The sequence below is a fragment of the Amborella trichopoda genome, chromosome 1, assembly GCF_054954075.1.
Source record: "Amborella trichopoda isolate Santa Cruz 75 chromosome 1, AtrichopodaSantaCruz75HAP2 v2.0, whole genome shotgun sequence".
Lineage (NCBI taxonomy): Eukaryota > Viridiplantae > Streptophyta > Magnoliopsida > Amborellales > Amborellaceae > Amborella > Amborella trichopoda.
In genome coordinates, this window is record NC_142336.1 from 52,946,928 (window position 1) to 52,972,495 (window position 25,568).

The 25,568-nt window shown below is 34.6% G+C and overlaps 1 protein-coding gene across 3 annotated transcripts; it reads right to left on the bottom strand.

Annotated features, from left to right (window-relative positions):
- Positions 1 to 1,389: 1,389 nt before the first annotated feature.
- Positions 1,390 to 7,500, bottom strand: LOC18434849 (uncharacterized). Of its 3 annotated transcripts, XM_088873295.1 has the most exons (6): positions 7,236 to 7,403; positions 7,029 to 7,121; positions 3,647 to 3,843; positions 3,335 to 3,541; positions 2,348 to 2,428; positions 1,390 to 1,990 (listed from the first exon to the last, which is right to left on the bottom strand). In XM_088873295.1, exons 3-6 carry the CDS (start codon positions 3,826 to 3,828, stop codon positions 1,747 to 1,749), a joined length of 714 nt encoding a protein of 237 aa, XP_088729421.1. In that variant the 5' UTR covers positions 3,829 to 3,843; positions 7,029 to 7,121; positions 7,236 to 7,403; the 3' UTR covers positions 1,390 to 1,746. The 3 variants fall into 3 exon arrangements, with proteins under 3 accessions (XP_088729421.1, XP_020523245.2, XP_088729422.1); XM_020667586.2 differs by lacking the exon at positions 7,029 to 7,121 and having other exon boundaries at positions 7,236 to 7,500; XM_088873296.1 differs by lacking the exons at positions 2,348 to 2,428; positions 7,029 to 7,121 and having other exon boundaries at positions 7,236 to 7,476.
- Between the last annotated feature and the right edge of the window lie 18,068 nt (positions 7,501 to 25,568).

Here is a 25,568-nt window from a genome sequence, read left to right on the forward strand (position 1 = left end):
CAATGTTGATCGAGCATATCTATGAACACTTAAAAATTTTAAAATTTGACGGTTTAGAAATGCATTATGAGATGCACTATTTTTAAGACTTGAAATCCATTGTTTCTCATGTTCATATATCTTGAGGTGGAGATGATCAATTTGAGGATTTTTGGGCATCGAAACAACCTCTTTTAGTGAATTTTTGAGGTGCGCTTTAATTTGCTTGTTTAGGGGCATCTCCCTTATATAAACTTTGTCCTTAATGGAACTCATTATAGTTTATATAAGGTCGCAAACTAAGACTACAAAAGTAAGATGTGCCATAAAAATTCAGTTTTCTAAAGTTGAAGAAAACTTTCCAATTGATCATCTCAACGTAGAGATATAAAGAGAAAAAGAATTTCAAAAGCCTAAAAATAACAAATTTTAACAAGTTATACTATCTATTTTCAAGATTTTTAAGTATTTATAGATATGCTTGATCTGTATTGTTTTAAGAATTTGAAAAAAGACCATTTAACTTTCTTGCATGGAGATCACAATTTATTAGCCATCAGATGTCAAATTAAATAACTTAATGTGTGTCACGAAGTTTGAGAAATTTCTTTTTGGAACTTTGAGTCTAGTCAATAACATGCTCACGATCACTCAATTTGAAATCCAAAGGACAAAAGTAATTATGACCTCCTCGTGCTAAATGATCTATTTGCATACTTTTTCATTTCATAATTAGGGTTCACCATGATTTTTCAAGCCATCATAAGATTTTTGACAAAAAAACTGTATCTTCTAAAGTTCCAGTAAATTTTAGAGGTGTGCCTTACTTATAAAGTATAGGGCAATGATTTCATGCAACGGTTGCATAGTAATATGATGTAACAACTTTCAAAAACCATGTTATGGCTATTTGTTTGATCCCAATTTTGAAATATACACTCTTGCATTCTAATGAACAATCACAAAAAAAAAAAAAATGAAAACACAATCTAGAAAGTATTTTTTTAGCCCAATTAACAAAGGCCGTTCATTTTGATGAGATGCTTAGATCTAGGTCTTAGAAGGATTTTTTCATTTCCAATTTTTTTGAATGGTTTTATTATCATTAGATGAACACTGTTAAAAAAGGAAAAAATGATTTTGAGTTTATAAAGGCCAAGATTTTGAAATTCACCAAATGAATGGTCTAGATTCGTTTTTGGAGAGGACTCATTTTGACCATATCTAGGGTTCAAATTGAATTTGTTTTTGGGGGGGATTGATTATTGAGATAAAAAAAGTATGTGTGCAAAATTTTGAGTCATACAAATACCACAAACATGATTTTTTAGAAGTGTTGTAGCATTATACTATGATACAACTGTTGTATTAGATCATTCCTCTAAAGTATAAGGTACCCATATTGTAATGTTTTGAGTCCAAGCACTAACAATAGTAAATTATAATACAAGCTGCTATTACCATACATATACCTTTTTAATGCCTTTGAAGTTCCTAGAGAGATGGGGTTGATACAAGGGTAAGAAAAACAGGCACATGAGAGAGAGTTCAAAAACACTAAAACCTAACATAGAAACACTCCTAACCTTCTACATAGAAGTAAGGAGGCCGAAGAGAGAGAGAGAGAGAGAGAGAGAGAGAGAGAGAGAGAGAGAGTCTAGAACTCTTAACTTTGACCATAGAAACACTCCTAACCTCCCTTCAAAGAAGAGGCAAAGCCTAAATGCTAAACCAGAGCCTAATACTTGTAAGAAGTCATTAACATTGTTATCCTTGTTTTGAGTCCAAGCACCAACAATAGTAATCCGACCTAGAAATCTCCAACATAGCATCCGGTGTCATCTTCTCAAATTCCTGGAGTCTCCATGGAGGCAAGTTGTTAGAGTTTAGGGTTGCATTTGGTGGGAGAGGGTCCTCCAATGGGTGGTCCTGTGATCTCATCCTCTTATAGAGCCTCATTGTGGCCGCAGCATCTTCGTAGGGATCGTTTACACCAGTTTGAATCTCGTACCTTTTAGAGAGAGAAAAATATTATGCTTCCACATGAAATTTTTTTTTTCTATGCTTTTTTATGGGGATTGTATATATAAACCATTTATCTTTGGTATTGAGATGTCATAATTATTACAACCATTCGATGTGAAATCTGATAGCTTAGGTATGTCATAAAATTCGAAAAAATTTATATAAAACTTTGAACGTGGTCAAAAAAATAAATTTAATTACCTTATTCCACATCCAATGATCAAGATTAATTGTGACCATCTCGTATCAGAGATAATTGGTCTCTTTATATACTTTCCCTTTTTTATGTGGTATGCAGACGAGGAAACAAATTAAATAAAAACAATTGCGATGGTATACTTACCCGAGGTACGCTTGTGTGAGGTATTTGAGCGTATTGCTGAGCTTGCTTGTCTTCAACAAGGGTGGGTACTTGGCAGTGTCCCTAATTTAAGAGGGAGAGGTTCACTTTTAAGGGTACATTTGGTTTATCTGAAAATGTTTCCACGAAAAACTTTTCATATGAAAATACTTTCTCATGGTAGGAAGCATGGAGGTTTTTCTTTTTACACCAATTTACCCAAAATAGTTTCCCATAAAATGGACCAACATGTATGAAAAAACCTCCATACCTCGTGATATGGGGAATTACTTATTCTCAGTGCATGTTTGTTTTGGCAGAATTTTTGGGGATTTGGAGACCTAAGTTCCACCAAATTGGCTTTGCACCCTGTGGAAGATCATTTCAAAAAGGGTGGCATTCCACGCTCAAGGTCTTTTGATATTGATTTTAGGAAGTCGCCCTTTGCTATGCCAAAGTAGGGAAGGGCCTTTTATATTTTGCGGAAGAAGGGGCTTCCGGTAGCCCCCTCTTTCACAACCAAACATGCCCTTGCAGATTTACTGTGGATTGAATGCTATGAAAGTATGTTTGGATGTACTCATTATTATTGATAGGTCCTTAGTTCAAAATTAATCATGATAGTGATTTATCTATTGTTTGGCAATGTCCACTGTAAAATTATTTGACCTAAATTTATAGGCAGTTTTTCATATAAGTGTATTGTTTTGAATAACTATTTTTACTTTATTAAAAGTAATTTGCTGACAATCATGCGTATTTAGCTAGCAATCGCTGAAATATAATTGCAAATCAAAGAAAAAGTGATTAGTTTTTAGGCGAGGATATTAATAAATAATTAAATAATGTTATACATAATACAAGAAACATACTAAACAAGTAACAAAATAATGTTATAAAGAGTAGAAGGATTTTAGATATGATAGTTAATTTCTAACAAAATTAATTGTTATCCAAACACGCCTTAGTGTATGAGAGAGAGAGAGATACCTAATAAGATGGTCCGGGTAATCTATCTCCAAACATTTAAGGTCATGATCTAGGCCATGACCCACAAGAACCCTTGCTCTCCCACCTCTAGAACGAGCCCTCCATGGTGCCTCCCCATTGTAAAGTATCTCCTCAACCGTCCTTTGCACTTGTTTTAATGGCATTGCCTCTCTCATGTGCTCCACCCTTATGCCAGTCATCTCATACCTACATCTCATGTCATTACCATCCATACATACATCATCATCCCTAATCATATGTCAAATTTTAAGATTTTGCATGAAATTTGAGATCATTCAAATAGGGGGTTACCTATAGTTGGTTATTGGGACATGTGGTTTGATGTATGTGTGGAATGTGATATTTTCATGCTCATCAATTATGCAAACCCTAGCACATAAATCAAGAGATCCATCACCGCCTCCTCCTACCATTTTGCAATCTAGGGCAGCCGCTTCCATACCTTGGCTTTGGCTACTATTCACCCGGTACATTTGAGCACGGAGCCCCTGAATTCAATCCCCACATTCAGTATAAATACAATAAATACAATAAATACATGATTTTTAAAATAAAGAATTAAATCTATCATTCATGATCTGTTTTCATAATTGGGGGTGGGGGAAGAATTAACTGTGATTGTTTCTAAAGTTTGTTTTTTTTTTTTTTAACCAGATTGAGACAAACATGTGTGCAAAATTTAAAATCATACAAATTACTCGAGCTCCAATGAGCATATGGCAAAGCCCATTGGCTTATGAAGTTCCTTTTCATATATTGAAGTTTTCAACTTGCAAGCTAATGGCGAGCCCATTGCCTCCTAGAAGTACTGTTAACCTTTCTATACAAACCACCTAAAACTGTTTGCTATGTGTCTCCCCACCTTTTATACGACTAATAGATATCAACTCTGAGTTCTAAGAACTTCTATTAGCATCATTTGAGAGTTAAAAAACAACGCAGACAAATAAGGTTCCCTTAAGGTCAATGAGCCTTGCCAAGGTAAATAAGGTTTCCTTCATTTTCAAGTTTATATAGTGTAAACTTAGATTTTGAATATGGTATTCTATTCGAAATATAACATGTTGATATTAGTGCCTCTCCCCACAAATTAGTAGGGAGGTTTGAACTTATGAGCATAGCATTCACCATATACATAAGTGTGCGACTTTCACTTTCAGCTAAACCATTCTAATGTGATGTGTATGAGGCAGTAACCTAGTGAATAATTCTATTTTCTTTCACAATATTTAGTGGAGTCAGTGGAGCAATATTCACCACATCCATCACTTCTGAAAATTTTGATTTTTATGTTCAATTAATTTTCAACTTTTGTTTCATAAAGCTTGAACTTCTCAAATATTTCGTTTATGTTTCTAATTAAATAAACATAGGTATATATTGAGAAATCATCTATGAAAGTGACAAACTATTTCTTCACACCACGGGTATGTATTTCTCTCATATCACAAATTAATATGTATTAATTTTAGTAACTTGGAACTTCTTTCTGCTTTAGGAAAGGGTTTTTTGTTATCTTTGATCATACACATACATCACATACAATAATTTTCAAAGCAGGAAGTAGGTTTAAAATACTCATCTTTCTCAAAGCATGATAATTAAATGACTTAATCTACCATACCATAAAGAAAATGAATCAATCATATACACAAAAAGAAGAAGTACTTTTTTCATTATGTGCGTTGAGTTTGAACATGCCTGTAGAGGCATATCCCATCCCTACAAAGACACCATTCTTTGATGAGATGAACTTGTCCGACTCAAAGACAAGTTTGATACTCCTCTTGTTCAACAGGTATGTAGACACTAGATTTTTTCGGACTTCAGGGGTGCCACACATTTAGAAGTATGAGAATTTTGCTGGATGTGAATTTCAATTTGACCATCCCCTTACCAACTTCTTTGGAGGAAGAAGAATTGGCCATGGCAATATCCTGCCCCACAAAGTCATAAGGTCTAAATATGTTTTGTTATTATAGACATGTCTGGTAGCTCTTAAGTCCACCCTCCATTTGATGGTGCTCCTTACAAAATTTACTTCAAAGAGCACGACTATAAATCTTTCCCGGGCAACATTGGTTTGAGCTATCTACTCCTTTCAAATTCAACAGGATTTATGCACATGATCGACTTTGCCACAAAAATAGCATACCATCGTGTTTCTTACGTTTATCCCAAGCTGCCTTTCCTTTTGGAGCTTTGGTGCCAGTGCCTGAATGAATCCAGAGCCAGAGAACTTTGAGCGGGGGATCAATAGTTGAAATCTTTGGAAGCGAAACGGAGGTAACCTTAGTCAGAACACTTTTCTTTTCTTCTTTCTTCTCTTCTTCTTTGTATTCAAATTTGACTTTTTTTTCTGCGCTTGGCCTTCGCTTTTTAGTACCTTCAACTATGTGAACTTTGATGACCATTTGAGATTTGCACATTTAAAATCCCTATGCCATTCTTGGTTTTCATGAGCACTCTAGGGAATGCCCAATTCTCATGAGAAATGGGCTCTACTTTTCATAGTTACATAAGTAATTATATGGAGGATGTCTTTTGGTATGATGCCCCAACAACTTCACATCATCTAGACAAATAAAATCATTAAGAGCAAACCTCAACTTCTCCATTCATTACAACCAATTGTACCATAGAGCCAGAGATGTGGAAGAAATTTAAAATTTTCCACTAATTAATATTTTGATGTTGACATAAATCAGACATCACACAAGTGATTGTTTTTCCCTTTGAACATAGTACTTGGGAAAAGCCTTCCATTAGTGGATCCGCTAAGTTTGGTTAGAACATCATGATATGACTCTATCATTAAGAAAAAGTCTCAACTAATTGTGCCTCAAGCAAATATATTCAGATTTTCTGAATAGATCTTGCTTTTCGCTCGGTATATTGCTGCCTCACAATTACAACGTAGAGAGACTGCATACATGGGCTCTAAACAAGTGGAATGTCTACCAACAAGATCGTTAGGTACTCAGCCTTTCTGCTAGTGGCTTCCAATTATCTTAACTCCGGTTCCATTGTGGATTAGAGATATAGGTTTACTTTTCGAAACCCCAAGTAATGGCACCCCACCTTATGCGAAGATCCATCTGCTAGTAGACATGGATTCATGAGAAATTGTAATACAATTTGCATCATTCTACTCTTCTATTACAGAGTGCTAGTCCACGTTAATTTATATGAAGCTGGCTAAGCCACATGAGCAAAAGAAAAGTAAATCATAGGTTGCAAAAGCTTGAGGTGAGCTCGTTCACCAAGGTAGAAAATCTACCGCGGTGAAAACATTTCCACCATGGTGAAAAGATTTGCTGCGTTTAGAGACTCACGGTCATGTTACACCCATATATATATTTTTTAATTTCTTCTTAAATCTTATATAAAATACATAGAGAAGATTTAATAGTGGGATTAGTTGTATCCTGGAAGTATGCTCGTCAAGACTCAATTATATATTAAGAATTCCAAATTGAAGGCATTTTATAGCCACTGGGGTTAGTTGTATCCTGGAGGTATTCTCGACAAGACTCGATTATATATTAAGAATTCCAAGTTGAGGGAGCCTCTTGCTCCATCGGTTGAAGCATAGGGTCGAACATCGAACTTGTTTTTAAAAACCTATATTCATATTCCAAAAGTTTGAGCTTTAAGCTCATTGTGAACGAACCGTGTGTTCAATTTAACTGAGAGTATGAGCTCCATGCTTGAGTTGAACACTGTTTTATTTCCTGTAATTGCAGTTCTTCAGAAGTAATTCTCACTGCGGTTGACAAATCAATTATCATGGGGTTAAAGCCTAATTGAACTTATAGGACTTCAAATTGAGCATGGATTTCAAATAAAAGCACAACACAAACATTGAAATCAAACTTACAGGACAATGTGCAGGATACATTTGGCAAATTTGTTTATGCTTTTTAAGGGCTTCGGAGCTCTCAAATGTTCTCAAGCAAATGTTGCAGCCTCCAGCGTTAAACACCTCCGCACATTGAACCTTTGGAAGACGTCCTGAGAGTCACCATATTTACCAAAAGGTGTCAACATTTTCTTTTGGGTGGAGAAAGAGAGAGAGATCATTTTACAGAGAGAGAGATAGACCAATGACATGCTCTCTTAGTGAGTCGAGGGATCTGAAGTGCTTTCCACAAATGTCACACTCAGGTTCATGAACTGAGTGGTATGACGCCCTCATGTGCTCGATTAAATGCTCCATTTTGTTGTATTGTCGATAGCATGCAGGGCATTTGTATCTGCAAGAAGGTTACAATTACTCTTACTATATAAAGTCTCACAGTTCGAGGTGTGTTACAACGGTCTCCAATGGTCATGCGCATACTTGCATAAATTATCACAACTTTGCATCTACATCGACTAGACTGTGGCTCAAATCGAGAATTTTTTTTTGGTAATTCAGTGGGAAACACAACCCCCTTACCAGTTTTTTCAAGTTGTTTAGGAGTTAGCTTTTAATGGTGTAATTGGGGGGAATAGAAACTACAACGTGGTGACTAAGGTATGTGGTCCAAATCAATTTATTGACCAAGGAAGTCTTTACCAAGGCATGGGAAAATATAAGAGTGAGGTCCTAAATAATCAGATTAAGACGCATCTAAAAAATTCACTAAAAGATGTTGTTGCGACACTAAAAAAACCCTCGATTCAATCATCTCGACCTCTAGATGTATGGACATGAGGAAAAATATATTTCAAGTCGTGAAAATAGTGCCATCAATTTTCAAGTTTTCCAAATGTGCATAGATATGTTCAATCTTTACTATTTGAATGTTTAAAATTTATAGTTAGAGATAAAAATAGACTTTCATGCCATGCCATCACAAAGATTTCTGATACTGAAAAAATATATTTTGCTACTATTTCAAGACACACCTTACTTTGATTACTTGAGGCCTAAACTATACACAAATCGCACCCATATATATATATATATATATATATATATATATATATATATATATATATATATATATATATATATATATATATATATATATATATATATATATATATATATATATAGAGAGAGAGAGAGAGAGAGAGAGAGAGAGAGAGATTGTGAAGTTCACGGAGTAGCCTATGCCCTATTACACTAAAAATAAAAAAAAGCTAAATAGTGGAAAGGACTAGAAAAAAATTGATTAATAAAAGAAAAATCACATAAAATATCAGAAAAAATTCCCCAAAAATAAAAATAGAAAACTCACCATTTCAGTAAAATAGGTATAAAAAAAAGCATAAAAGCTAAATACAAGTCAATTAGAATTGATCTAGTCAAAGATGAATCAATTATAAATGAAATACAATGAATTATATACATGGAGAGTTTGGGCTCTTTTTCTGCATGACAGTCCAAGCCTAAATAACTCGGGCGAGGCCGGATTGACTCACCCTGAGTAGTAAAAAACTGCTCAAAGGCCTTTACAATATCTTTAAGATATCAGCATTGGATTTGATGGAAAAGGTGCACCAAAGTTAAACTGTGATTGCACAAAAACAGTACATACGTATGAAGGCCTTGTTTTACCTTCACAATAGAAATGATTGGGGATTCCAATCAATCTATGATGCTCATGCACCCAAACTTGCCATGAAAATGCAAATATCAGGTTTATAAGCAAATATGAGAGCCAAATATAAAGAGCAACACTGGAATTTTACACAGACTACCAAGAATTAAGGAGTAGTTTTGCCCAATACCTAGAACCCTCTTGACTTGATTTGGTGTCCATTGCTAGGTTTTGGTGAAGTGGGTATTGCTGCCAAGGCACATTGGAGTGAGGAGGTCCTATTTAAATAGCGAGAAGCAGGAAATATGTTATTGCAAAACCCTCATTATGTTAAGCTTGCTATAATTTATGCTCACAAGAACAATTAGTTATAAACTTTTACTTGTGTAAGTTTGATTTTGTGTATGATCTGATAAACGGCTTGTGTGGTATCGAGCTTGCTTTTTTCACATTAAAAAACCACTAATTATTTCAAAAACGGGTAGGAGCTACTATTCCCCACTGATCTACCCAAAAAAAAAAAAGAGAAGTAAAAGAAAGAAAGCAGCTCAGGTAGTATGTGTTGTGAAGTTATGCTTGTGAACTAGAGGAAGTGCTAATTAATCCCAAAGCGTTACAAGAATGGGTCAAGGGTGGTCCATGGTCCACATATTTTCAAAATGCTAACATGGTGACTTGGTTCATATATTTTCAAAAAGCTCACATGATAATGTCATGTGGATATACATCTCTAGGAATCTTCTAGCAGCAAAGCCTGCCTCTCTCTCTTGGATGGTTGAACATAGGCACACTCTCTAGCATGTCAATATGCAGCCCAACTTTGTGTGTGCGTATCTAACTCATGCATGTGCCTGCTGGTCTTCCTAATATTTAAACCTAAATCAAACTTTATCTACTTAATGCACACATATGTCTGTGTGTTTATACATGAGAGTGAGTACATGTGAGATGTGGGTAAGCATATCTATACCATGTAAACCATGAAATGATTTGATTGAGGCGAAACATACTTAAATGAAGAACATGAAAAGCATACAATATGAGAGTTTGTACTTGGTACAAGAAGGTCACAATTACTTTTTGCATGTTAGATGTGAAATATAATAGTTGGATATGCTATTGACCATGTTCAAAGTCTAAAATTGTTTTTTAGAACTTTATAATACATTTTTAGCACCTGATTTCACATCTAACAGCTAAAGGGAGGATCGGTTGCAACCTTCTTGTACAATAGGTAAAAGGTTTCACAGTATACCATCTCTAAAGATAATATTAACAAGTGCAATATGATTAAGGAGGACAAGAACATAAGTGTAGCTTACTTCTAGTTAGAAAAGTTGCGACATATTCTTCTTACAGTGAACACTTTCCATTATTTTGTATTTGGATTGATGTCAATTTTTCCAACTAAAAGGCTATGAGGTCATTTATTCACTCCACAGCTCTCTCTCAAAGGTTTGATGGTTCCTTATCATCCCTTTTGTCTCTTTCCAAGAGTTTTATTCCCACTTGACCAAAAAAGTGTGTTTGGTTTGTCTTTTTGAGCTTTAGTGAATCTTTAATAACCACAAAATTTGAGGTTTTTCTAGCCCAAATGATCACTAAGGAACTTACAAAGTGCATTTTTAGAGGAGTTTGGGAGCTAGGATGGTCCAAAACATGCAACCTCACTTGGTTGACTTCTTTCCTTTCTTTTGTATGAGGAACATCTTTGACTTTGTTGTTGAACTACAATTGGTCAGACATGCTGCTTTAAATATACCAAGACTAGAGAAAGAAAATGACATGCTGACTTAAGGCTTTCCCTTTTCTTGAACCTTCTTCTTGAGAGATCGAATTGTATTCTTTCTTTTTCTCTTTTTTTTTCTTTTTTTTTTTTTTTCAGTTCCAATGGAATTTTGCTTCCGTCTCAAATTTGGATGAGATACTGCTTGTCTGACAAACTTGGGCTGATTAAGTATTTTTTGTATTTGATTTAAGACAATTTTAATCAATTTTTATGGGACATTCTCTTATTGTGGTTAAGGGTGGCAACGGCCTGGCCCAGGGTGGCCCTATAGAGCTTGGGCCAGGCTGGGCCAAAAACAAATGAAAAAAATGAACAGAAAAAATAAGAAAAGAGAGAGGGCTGGGCCAAGCCAAACCGAGCCAGCACTAACCCTAGCTTCACCCTCAGGCCACAGGTTGTGGCCTAAGCCCTATTTAGGGCCCGGCCGACCGCCCATCGCCAGCCCTAATTGTGGTGGTACTACTTAGTTCGAATTTGTAAGAATTAAAAAACAATTCATATGTGTAATATTTGGATGCACATAACTATATGGGGGGGGTGGTTAAAAACATAATTTTCAAGTATAATAAATGAAAGAATCACTTTGCATTGTAGGTAAGCAAATGCAAAACGAATATTATTGCCTTGCGACCTGTTATCCAAAAAAAAAAAAAAAAAAAAAGAAGAAAAAAAAGAGCACCGAGTGTTACTTGCAACTATGTATGAATTCTATGGTGAATCTGATACTTATGTTGGCCTTCTTGCTCCGTGGCCCTAATTAGTAGCGTCTTAGGGGACCATCCCCCTATTCGGATTCAAGGGTGTGAGTCCCCAAATGGGTATTTTGGTTATATAGTTAATATATTTTTGGGGTTAAGTTGGGGTTTGAGAAAGCAGGCAAGGTATTAATGTATTTTTGGCTCAAAATGAAAGAGATTTATTGGGAGAGAACTGGCTTTGAATTTCTTCATAGATTCATCTTTTAGCGGCTCAAAAGACGGTGTTTAAATGATGATACATGAAGAAGTAAAATGAACAAATACTAAAAAAAAGTTTATAAAATACCTTTTTAAATTAAAAAAATTGTTTGCATATTCATGATAGCCATGGTCGAAATTATCAACCTCTAGGATGCAAAATCCATCTCTAAGATAAATTTTGGAAGGGAATGAACTGATAGGAATAGTTGATCAGTTGATGCAAACTAAGCTTTTAATTCTTTTTCAAAATCAACACCTTAACTCATAAAAAAACTCAATAAAATAACAATCCTTAAAGGAAAAATAGTAGAGAACGAAAAAACTAGTAAACCAGCAGGAGTGTGCCTCCACATTTTATTAATTGAAAGTTCAACAAAAAGTAACCAATCTACCTCACAACCCTATAATAACAAGTATTTTACTCTTAAGACTCAGTAAGAGAAATGATCCTATAGGACCCTCTCCCATCCATGTGTACAGGACCCTAAAGAGTCATTATTCAATTTGTCATGGATCTATAGAAAAAGTCAAGTCCCACATCCATGTGATAACTTTTTAAAAAATCCGTGACAATTTTAATGATGATCTTTTAAAGTCCTATACACATAGGTGGGGAAAGGTCCTATAGGATCATTATTCTAATCCTACTTTCTTTCTCCTAGATCCTCCTTTCTAGGTTTTTCTCTTACGCACACACATCCCTACAGAAGCCATTTAATTTGGGAGAACAATGAAATGAAGAAGGAAAAACCTAATGTCTAACCCATCCTTCTTTACTAAAATCATAGAACCCATACGATTCACACAATATAGGACCCCATAGAACCCCACATGATCTAGTCACAGTAAACAAGTTTACTACAAAAATAGAAAACTAATGAACAAAAAATTTGAAAATCGAAGTTAATCCTCACAAATAAAAAGCAAACACCTACAAAAAATAATAAATAAAATTTCATTGTAAGACCATGAAATAATTTTAAAAAAACAAAAACCCAAATAATAAAAAAAATAAAAATTTACCCAAGTCCATGAAAACCAATTTTTAAAAATAAGTAAACGTCTTGGATGCGATTTGCATCAGTTTATGTACTACTTCTAATAAAACGTGGATCAATTGAGTCAACTTGGAAATAACTAGAAGTAGAACAATGTGATCACGGTGTATATAAATTAAAATTTCCTTGTTTTCTTTACTCTTACACCGGCAAGACCACTCATAATGTCCAATTACAAATAAATAACTCTTGAAACAACTACAGAAAAGAAGAGAAATACGATTATCACTTGCTAGCACTATTGAATACAATTCTTTAATCAAAATTTTAGCTCTTTGCTTTAAGAGAATAAAAGAGTTCAACATAAAAATAAAATTTAAAGAAGTAACATTACTGAATATTACCTCAATCGAGTTTAGTATATCCCAAGCCGAGTTTTCTCCTTCCGATGGTGCTTGGGATCTATGATCAGTCTTTTGATTCTCTTTTTTATGGTAGATCCCTCTCAAAGGTATATATGAATATCGATCTAGAACCAACTACCTAAGACCTCAATGCCTTAGTCTTACTCAAACCCCATTTGTTTAATCTTTAGAGAGATGAGAGATAGAAATCAAAGAGAGAGAAAGAGAAAGAGAGATTTACTAGCTAGGGGATACTTCCGTTTGTTACCCACAAATAAAGAACGATCTTCGCTTGGATGTGCCCCTTTAGAAACCCGAGAGAGAGAGAGAGACTAGGTAGGGGCATGCCCCTTTACTTTGCTTGAGAGAGAGAGAATTCTTAGAAAGATAAGAGAGAAGAGGTGTAGAGATTTGGTAAGTGGGAAGAATCCATGTTTATAGATTTTTTATGCTTTAGGGTTTGCTTCAATTTGTAGGGTCAAATCTTGATCGTCGATCTAAGGAGACTTATGGGGTGAGAGATTTGAGCCATTTGTTCTTTAGATCTACCATTAAGATTCAAGGAATGTGCTAGAACTTTATCCTCTATTTTTTAAACATATTCCCATCAAATATTTAAATAAGAAAAATATTACTCGTACTTTCTCATGTAATAAATATTTATTCCTTATTCTTTCAATAAAGCAATGTTGATACACAAGACATTCCATTCTTGTTTCAATCAAAATCTCTACAAACACTTTCCATAAATTTTTAGTTTAATTGATTGCCTTGATTCACAAGATTAGAAAATAAAAAAGTACCGCCACTAAGTAGAGTGTGCCACCCATGGGGCCCCTATGTGGGCCTCACACACATCACAATGGTGGATTTGATGGGCCCCCATGGACCCCTTCAAATATTTATGAATTAAAATGATTTTTGGAAATACGCTTTTGTTTCTCTTTGATTATTTAAACTATTGAAAATTGATTTTATTTTATTCTATAAATTCAAATGTCAAAAAATAAAATATCAGAAGATTCATAAAAATTCAAATAAACATTATAAAAATAATATAATATAATATAAAAGTAATTAATTTTGATGGGATCATATCCGTCTAGGTCTAGGAATTTATCAATACACTAGAGTACTCCACCTTTAACTACGGATCACGATGCACCTAGCTTTCTCAAACTGACCCAGCAGTTCCCATGACCCACAACCCACTGCAGGGGCTCATGATTGGACCATCAAAGTCAGCCAATAGGCTAGTGGATGCAATCCCAATATGTAGATTTCAGGTTCTCCTTGAGAGACAAAAATCATGGTCTCCAAGACCATGATGTAACCACGACTCAATGGTGCATAGGAGCAATCTCTCGCATATATACACACTTCACCTTCAATGGTGGATCATTATCTCAATACAGTTATCTATGTACATATTGCACAATGATACAACGATGAGGTTTTAACCTTGTCTCTATAAGCTATTCATCACACACAAGGGTCATGCAGTCATTTGGCTCTCATCTGGGTATACTCCGACCTCATCAAGGGCTAACCGACTAAACCTTCTTCGGTTTTATCTCTATGCCTGAGTACCTTGGGTTTTTTCAACTCCGCTGGCCTAGTACGTCGAGCCTAACCCGAGTATCGACAAGTTGTACTTGCCTAGTATGGTCCAAACGAGGATCACACTCATGCTGAGTTTATATTTCACTATATACAATGCTTATACAAGCTCTCATAAGGCAATTAAAGGCCACATAAACTCAAAATCTTTCACTTGGCCTTTGGAGGCCTTACAATCTCTCTTCCTCACATTCTCACCCCCCCCCAATTGCAATATCTCTCTCAAGCATGTTTTCATTATTCTCTCTTATTATATCAATCCTTTCACAAAGGATTTATGGAAGTAGTGCTTCTTCTCTTTGTTGCTTGGATTTTATCCCTAACATGGTCGTAGTTAGTCTTTCATGTCGCATTGCAAATTATGGATTTATTGTCGTAGAAGATCATCACGTACCCTCATCGCATGGAGTCGTATCTTCAGGCGCTTAAAGCAGTTTTTCAATTAAGCTGCTCCCTTCTATAGCCATACAACTAGCGCCACACATCCGGGTTCTATGAGTGAACTACAATATGTTGTTCCAGCTGGTCCGTCGAACATAAGCACGTGCTCCCACTGGAATATTGATTTTATCTGGATTTTTCATAGCAGGATACCTGTATATCTGAATATCCAAGCATCTAAAAATAATCGTGGGATTGTTAACAACTCTCACTCAAACATAATATATAAAAATATTGTCTCAGCATTTTCATGCATGTGTCATGAGGTAGTACAACCAGTCTCATACCAAATAATAACCCAATGCCCGTTTGGCATCACAATATGCAAAACCTTCTTAAACTACAAAGGTTCAGCCACACTAGTCTTCTTGGTAATATACTCATACAAACCAAGTTATCTAATCCACACAACACATGTCAAGGAGACCTAACATGACGTCCATCCTATGACATACTCTACAGTTCATAGTCTTAGGTAATCGAGGGTACCAAAGAACTCAAAATCAGGTCACATAATCGGTACTATGAAAACATAGGTCAAAACATGTGGGAATTTTAAAACAGTGTATAGAATAATGATACATTTTCACATGTACATCAAATATTTTTAAGACCTATTGTTTTTTCTTATATCAAAAACCTCTTGACATGGTATATTTTCACAAACAATAATTAGAAAATAATATAGTTGTTTTAAACGATTTTTCTTAAATACTTAGTGGACCACATAAGACTATGGGGTTTTCTCAAAACCATGTCCATAGACTTGAGGTTTTTCACAAATGTTCCAATTTAATTCTAAATACAAGCTTTGTCTTCATAAATCGTTTTTACTACATTCATCTTTAATTACATATTAAGTCATGTTTATAGCCACAAAACAAATCATAGAGTATATCTTACAATTTTATTCAAAATAAAGCATGGCTAAAGAATGGTTATCAAGACCTAACAAAACACTTATTTTTGGCAAATATGGAGACTTTATCATGATATTGTCATCATGTGCAACACATCATATTACTGAACATTATTGAGAGGATGATCACTAAGATCGAGTTCCATTGGAACACCCTTTTTGTGCTTACATATTTGAATGAGCCATACACATATCTTGTGTTTCATACTTAGGCTCAAAGTCATTGATCAAACAACATCTCCAGGTGTATAACTTCTTTAAGTAGTTCATACTCAAGTACAATGAGGCACAAAAACATATGATATTAAAAAAAATTCGGCTCTTTCCAATTTGTTAGCATCTATCACCTAATGTCCAGACACTCTATACATACTCATAAATAAATGGGCAAAATATAATCAAATAAGTATTTAAAACATAAAATAAAAGGTTTTTGAATCATCTTTTCTTATATGACCTTACCATATAATGTGAGATAGATTTTATACATCAAAACTATGTAGTATGGTACCTGGGTTTTTTTTATTCTTTGCTTTTTACTTGCTGACGAGCTTTGTGAACTTGGAAGAGCATATAAGTGATGAAGAAATACTTGGTCATCATCTTTTACCATTGATGGAGCATCCACCTCTTTGGCCTTTGGATTCTTCCATACATATTATATAAAGAAATATTATTCTTCATCCCATGACTCCAAAGATCACAAATTTAATTCTTCCATTGATCTTTAGAGTTTTTATGCTGCCATTAAATCTCTTGGTTTATTCATTGTGAAGAAAGAAACCAAGATGCTTTTACATGTATTGTGTTTCTTCTTCTTTCAGTAATTTCTAGATTGAACACTCTTCACGTAGAGTGTCATACCTCGCCAACCTTGTTTTACCTCTCTCTGAAGTTTTACTGTTATAAATCATACTCATGGCACATTATAAAAACTTTTGAATGAGCCCTAAAAGAGCTTCAATTATAAGGAGTCTAAAGATGTGCCTCAACATGCCATATCTTTTAATTTATTGCAGAATAGAAGATGAACATCCCATGATACAAATACATCTTTTAACTCATAAGGTGTTTATCTTTGAAAAAATTTTAGCATTGAAATAGACTCAAAAATAAAAAATAGTGCTAAGTTTCATCCCTAAATCACATCATTTAGTGAGCCTTCGATTTAGTGACATTCACGTCATACTACATTTTTCATAGCAGAAAATTATGTTGCGCACCTCTCAATAAAATAATTGTTCTTCTCAATCCAGGAAGGATTTCTTCCTAATTTTTTTTTTTTTGAGAACTAAACTCAAAATCAAAGCATAGTATCATGGTGTGAATCTCAAATAATATTTTTTTTAAAGAAATAAATAAGTGACATTTATGTCACAAAATATATCATACTGTAGAGTTCCACGATGAACACTCTCTAATAAAATAGCTTTTCTACTCCACTCTCACGGAGTTTCCATTTCAAACCTATTTCGTTTGAAAGTAGTCACAGAATGGTAACACATATGTTTCTATAGGTCTCATATCACTATGTTATGTAGGCTTGATAAAAGAAAAAAAATCTAATTGTATTTAAATACTTTTGTAAAACAAAAATACTAACATGTTCATCCGTGCAATCGGCATAAAATAAGTCAAAGAATATTCTCGAAATTACTTGGTTGAGCAAATTATACACGCCATCTCTAGGTTTTTGACAAAAGCAAGGACTTAGGCTGGGACTTGTTGCGGTCTCGAGACAGAGTCTCCAACTCGGTGGCATAAGACCACCTCACTCAGCATGCAATTCTTAATAAAAATTATATCAAAAATCTTTGGCTCAGGTAGACTTACTTTTAAGCTTTGGGGTTAGTCATCTGGACCTGGCACCCTGCCATGACGAGTCTGACGCTTGATTTCCAAAGGAAAATACAAGAGCTTTGGTGTGTGTGTGAGAGAGAAAGGGGGTTGAGAATTTCTCTGACTTGGATTTGAAACTCGAATTTTGGATCTTATCCATATTCAGGTATGAATCCCATGTTTGGATCCGAAATTTGGATCTGGATCCAAAATTTGGATCCAAATAGTAATTAGGGTCGGATTCGAGTATAGGTATTGGATCTGGATGTGACCCGGTTTTTTAAATAATAAATATTATTATATTTATATATACATATATATATATGTTATAATTTATGGGAAAATATTTATATAAGGTGTCAACCTTATATTGTATGAGTAAAATACACCTAAAAAGCTTTGAATTTCATAATTAGAGGCGACAATAGATTTGCATATCATCGAAAGGCTTTGTGACATCGAAATTGCATTTTCGGCATATTTTTGAAGTGCACCTTACTTCAATAGTATAAGGTTGACACCTTATAGAAACCTCACCCTATCTATATATGTACATATATATTTTGTTTTTAGTAGCGCTTTAAAAGCCCTCTGACACACCTGGCATTTTTTGAACACATCACCGTCCATCTAAATGGACGGTCTACAGCTACAAGCAGTTCCACTTTTTTTTACGCTAGTATATTAGGAAAGTATAGAATGAGACCATTTACTTTTTATACAAGGTAGTCACAATGATCTTGACTATTGGATGTAAAGTTGGGTGGCTGCAATTATTCCATTGACCAAGCTCAAACTTCAAAAGAACTTTTTTCGAACTTTGTGACATATCCAAGCTATCAAATTTTACATCAAATGGTTGTAAGGAATTGTGACCACCTTGTATAGGAAATGGTCTCATTGTATACATTCCCTATATATAAAATATGATATTGTATACCATGAGACCATTTATCTTTAGTACAAAGAGGTCACAACTAATACTAGCCATTGGATATTCAATTAGATGGCTTGGGATATGTCACGAAGTTTAAGAAATTTTTTGTTAAGCTTTCAGTTTAGTCACAAGTACACTTATATCCATTTGATTTGAAATTTGATGGACAAGAATAGTTGTAACCTCTTTGTACCAAAAGTAAATGGTCTCTTTGTATACTTTTCAATATAATAAATATAATTATTTTAGGGAAAAATTTATATAGAGCCGAGGCTCTAAACTATCAAATTAGAGCCCACCTCAAAAATTTCACTAGAAGAAGTTGTTTTGATGCCCAAATATCCTCAAATTGATCACCTTAACATCAAGATGTTTGGATATGAGAAAAAAATGGATTTCAAGCTTTGCATATAGTGGATTTTGTAACGCATTCTTATACTGTCAATTTTCAAGATTTTCAAGTTTTCATAGATCTGTTGATCTACATTATTTTTGAAACTTTAAACTTTATAAATAAAGATGCAAGTATATTTTAAGGCCATCACAAAGATTTCAAATATTAAAACCACATTTTTCGATACTATTTGAAGGTAGGCTCTAATTTGATTGTTTATAGCATAGGCTCTATACAAACCGCACCCATTATTTAAACTTTTTTAATTATATTTAACCTTAAAATATACAAAATTGGAATTAACCTGAGTCCAGATTCGGATTTGGATCCTATATATAGTTTTGGATCTAGATCTAGATCCAAATATTATACTTTCGAATCTAAATCCAAATCTGGGTGGATGCGAACCCAATCCAAAAATTCTCGGCCCTAGAGAGAGAGAGAGAGAGAGAGAGAGATCAAGGGCATCTGTATATTTAAGGTGACATCAATCAAGGTTCAAAGCAAAGAAGAAATGATTTGAAGATCAACATCTTACGCAAAGTGTATCCAATAATTCAGTCGTGAAAGAGAAAGAGTAGTAGTCTTTGGAATAAAGAACATTTTCAAAGTCAAGGTCTCGAAATAAATAAGAGAGTGGGCATGCGAATTCCATAAAGTTCCTACGTACTATGTTATCCATGCCCCTTGGAATCCAAAGTTTAATAATCTGTTCCTCTCTCTCTTTCTCTCTCCAAAATTTCAAACAGAAGGCAGAATGGAAAATTCACCCTCCATTCCCACGGTTAACTTGTTAAAAAAAAAAGAAAAAAGAGTGGTTTGGATAGAGCTGAGGCTCTGAACAATCAAAGTAAAACACACCTTCAAATAGTATTGAGAAATGTGGTTTTAATACTAAAAATCTTTGTGATAGCCTCAAAATATATTTTCATCTTTAATTATAAAATTGATCGCGGTTTGTATGGAGCCGAGGCTCTAAACAATCAAAATATAGCATACCTTCAAATAGTATTGGGAAATATGATTTCAATACTGGAAATCTTTGTAATAGACATAAAATATATTTTCATATTTAATTACAAAATTTAATGTTTCAAAAATAGTGTAGATCGAGTAAATCTATGAAAACTTGAAAATCATGAACATTGATGGTCTAAAATGCATTACAAGATGCACTATTTTCAAAACTTGAAATCTATTTTTTTCTCATGTCCATACGTCTTGATGTGAAGATGATCAATTTGAGGATATTTGAACATCAAAATAACATGTTCTAGTGAAATTTTTGAGGTGAGCGCTAATTTGATTGTGCAGAGCCTTGGCTCTATATAAGCTTTTTCAGAAAATTTAAAGCTTAAAAAGTAGTGTAGATTGAGCTAATCTATGAAAACTTGAAATTGACATTAAAAACAATGCGTGCACCTATTTTCAAAACTTGAAATCCATTTTTTCTTAATGTCCATGTATCTTGATGTCGAGATGATCGATTTGAGGATGTTGGGCATCAAAACAACTTTCAGTGAATTTTTTGAGGCGGGCTCTAATTTGATTGTTTAGGGCCTCGGCTCTACATAAACTTTTTCCAAAATAAAAAAAGAAGCAGAATGAGAAATAAACTCGACCGAGTCAGCATTGTGTAGGCAATCGGAAAGCTAATTCCGGACTTTGAACCTGTTTATGAGGAATAAAAAAATAAAACATGCCTAAGGAAAACAAAACTGAAAATAAAGAGTACTATTCAATTCATCTCTTATAACAACAGTGTGATTTTTCATCACCATTCGGTATTCACAGTCAATAAGAAAAAATGGAGAGGAGCTTTTCCATCACATGAGCCTGCTATTGTCCACTTGAAAGGAGAAAGAGGTCATCTCCATGGTCTGTTTTTGGTTATATTCCTTGGAAATAATGTGTACCATGCTATCAGGGTTACACATTATTTAAAAAACCTCGGGTTAGCACATAATTGTACGGTCTGACCAAAAAATCGGTCATCCTGGGTTGATTATGTCAATATATCAAAAATCATCTGGCTGTAAAAGAGAATCGGTGATTTCTATAGTAAAATGAAACGGTAGTAAACAATGGTTTAAAAAACGGATCGGTGACCAGGATCGGGTTTCCAAAAAACCGATTCGGATCGGTGAATCGGTGATCCGGATCGGGAATCGGGTGAATCGGTCAGAATAAAGCTTCAAAAAAATCCGAAAAAATTATTAAAATTCATTATGAATATTGCTTTTTAGGAATTCAATAAGAAATGAGAGTACTCCATTAAGAATTTTCATGTTTTTGAATGAATATGCGAATATTGATATGTTCTTTCCCTGCATGAACCGCCATTCAACATTTAATTTACATCACACAAAAGGATAAACATAGAATTATCATGGAATAAGTATATCAACATACATGGACTACAATAAAGCATAAAATTAGTAACATAAGATCTAAAAATAAAATGATAGATAACGTTGTTGTTCTTCTTGGTCACGCTGGTGCCATTGATTGAATTCGTTTGACAATTCATTGATTCGATCTAAAAACGAATCATCGATATTAGCGGGCGTCTGATTATTCCCAAATCCCTGAGTGTTAGTGTTTTGTTGTGTTCCCAATCCAAAATCCCCGAAGCTTGTCCATCATTCATACTCACCTGCACTGTCGTGCTCATCCCTACACTGTTGCTGTTGGGACTCGATATGTGAATAATATGGCTGGGATAGGGTGGCCTCAGAATCATCATCTCTCTCATTTTCTCTTAGAGCCCCTTCCCACTCTCCCTCATTAGGTGCAATATCATCGACATATTGTGGATACATTGGCTGGCTGCTTCCTCTTTCATGCTGCTCATCACTTTCTTCAATATCTTCATCACCGATAGCCTCAAGGAACGCTCTCTTGTGCAACACTGGCTCCTCCTCTTCTACTACCTATTGGTCTGCTGTGTCTGTGACAAATATTGTGTCTAAATCTATCGGCCTATAGTCTTCAAGCTTCCTTCTTATTTGTCGCTCTCTGAGGTTTAAATTATAATGAACGTAGACTAGTTTATGAAGCTTCTCAGAAGCGAGTCGATTCCTCCTAGTAGTGTGCAACCATTGGAACGTACTCCAGTTGCGCTCACAGCCAGTGGCAGAACATGTCTGGGAGAGCACCTTGATTGCTATCTTCTTTAGGTGAGGTGCATCAGTACCATATATCTCCCACCATTCAGCTGAATTAAAATGTAAAAAGCATTGTAAGGGCAAGAACAATTCATAAGATTAAATATATGAATGAACAAAATATTAGCGAGGGGATAACCTGGATCCATCATAGTTCGAGAATTTCTGGCAAGTCTAGTTCCGAAGGATCCTATAGCATCCATATACATAGCAAGCTAAAACAAATATATTACGTTTTAGTGCATTATTCCGCACAAATATAACAACTCAATGAAGTTCTTACCCAAATATTAAATAATACCTCTTGTATTGCTGCTACTTGGTTTCGATGGCTTCTCTCCAACCTTGCAATAATGTATCTGACCCCTTCTATAATCTTGTGGGGTTGTTCAGGTGTCAAATAGAAAAATTTTGGGTTGAAGTAGTAACCTAAAAAATATATAGGTAGAAAAATGTAATTTACAATTTCATAAAAAATTGATTTAAACTGAAACATTGTAATGATATCAATATATATTTACCAGCATAATGGACGTCCAAATTTGGTGTTCCACCTCTTTTCTATAATCTCGATCACTTTGCTAGCAAAATTACACTTCTCCCCAATAGCTGATTTCGCCCTCTCAATACCTTCATAAAGGATACCCATGGTAGCTTTCTTGTCAGCATCCACCATTCTTAACACCGTGACCAAAGGGGCAGTGGCCTCTACAACATTGGAACATCGAGAGCAGAACAACCTATTTGAGATTATGTTGTCCACTTTTATACCGGTAGTGGACTTCGAGAGGCGGTCATTTAACCACTCTTCACAAGTAAACAATCTCTTTAATGCACCTTTAGATTCTCGAATGGAGTCCACAGCTAAGTAATCGGTCGCAAAGCGGGTTATGACAGGCTTGATTATCTCTTTTTTCTTCGAGTGTTCTCTAAACAGAAATAATATTTTAGAGTGGTTGTATATAAATCTCGACACCAACCTTGCTTCATCTAGAGTCTCCTTTACAATTTTGATCTCACCGATCTCCTCTAACATAACATCGATGCTGTGTGCAGCACACATGGTCCATACTAGATGCTTCCTCTTATCCATCAACTTGCTGCCTGCAGAAACACATGCACGCGCATTGTCCGTAATAAACTGGACTACATGCTTATCTCCCACCTCTTCCACTATCTGATCATATAGTCGTACGTAGAAGTTTGCATCCTTCTTCGTCCCTGATACGTCTTTGCTAGACAAAAAAGCTGTACCTTTTGGGGAATAGGCCAAGAAGTTTAAAAACTCCTTTTTGCTAACTTTATTCAACCAACCATCACTCATGAGAGTAATTCCTGTCCTTGGCCAACTCTGTTTATATTCTTCAATCCACTTTTTAACTTCCTCTACCTCTTCATCTAATATTGGCCCACTGAGCTCATATGCCGTAGGGGGTTTTACCCCGGGCCCGACTCTCTGGATTGCACTAATCATAGGTGAAAAATATGGGCTATTGGCTGCATTAAAGGGAATCCCTTTATCGTAGAACCATTTACCAACATATCTCCCTAACATGTTTTTTGTACCTTTAACCATGCCTTTTAGGGTCATCTGTTGTGACTTAGGCTTTGAGAGAAATGGATCTTTACGACCATGACCTGCAATACTGGCACTCCTAGGTAACCTAGAAACAATTTCTTCAACAACTGATTCTCCTTGATACATATTGCCACCAACCCCTCCATATATATTTGAGCTGGACCCGCCATACATGCTAGAGCTGGGCCCGCCATGCATATCTGAACTAGGCCCACCATGCATATCGGAGCTAGGCCTACCATGCATATCTGAGCTAGACCCACCGGGCATTCTAATCCCACGTTCCCTCTGATATTGTTCATGTAAACTCAATCTTGTGGCCATGTCCAGCTCATTATTATATTGCTCTTCTAGGTCATTATTATATTGCTCTTCTATATCATTCATGCTTGATGGTGTATATAAACTAGCTATCTCCTCATTCATCCTATGTTTGGCAATTTTTTTACCTTTGTTAGCATTAAGAATTGCCACCATCTGTTTTTTTACATTACTAGGGACACTAGTGCATGCAAAAACTTCTCCCTTAACCCCTGCCAAGTGTTGCTTGAACCTATGTACCCCACTACTTATCACTCTTTGACAGTAATTACAAATAATTTTGTCTTTCTTGTTGGGATCAAGTCTGACCCCATGTTGTCATGCAGGGTCTTCTGCAGATCTTGACATGATTCAACTGTTTTAAGATGTAAAAAGTATATAATTAACCTGACAGTTCAAAAAGAAAAATAATCACCATGTGTAGTGATAATATGTTCCGGTAGTTCATGTAGTCATATTCGTTGTTATTTGTTATTGCAAAATACCTTTTTTGACAATAATACTTTCGTACATATCAGTTACAAACATTCAGAATAATATAATACAAAATGCAAGCTCCAAACATGGCTACAACTCAATTATCAAGAACATACATTTTTTGCATTAAAAAATTAATAATAAAAACAATTATTCAAAGAGCCAGCTAACATCAGTCATTCCAACAAAAAAATCCATGAATAACAGATAAAAAAAATACAGTTTTGCATTAAAAATATAATAACATGCATTTTTTTGCATAAATAATCCATCAACATACAATTTTTTCAACAAGAACTTTAACAATAAAAATTTAAAATATGGTTTAATACCTCATGATAATTAAAACCTTGTCACGATTTTCACATCTTTTCGGAAAATCATCATTTTTCAAAAAATTCGATCATGGAAAAAAAAAAAAAAAAAATTACAGCAAACTCAAACAATAAAAATTAAAAATTGGGTTTAATACATCATGATAATCAAAATTTCACATCTTTTCGAAAAATCATCATTTTTCAAAAAATTCGATCATGGATAAAAAGAAATAAAAAAAAAAGTACAACAAATTTTCAAAAAATTCGATCATGGATTACAAAAAAAAATTTGATCATGGATTAAAAAAAAAAAATAACAAATTTTCAAAAAGTTCGATCATGGATTAAAAAAAAAAAATCACAAATTTTCAAAAAATTCGATCATGGATTACAGAAAAAAATTCGATCATGGATTAAAAAAAAAAATCACAAATTTTCAAAAAATTCAATCATGGATTACAAAAAATTCGATCATGGATTACAAAAAATTCGATCATGGATTACAAAAAATTCGATCATGG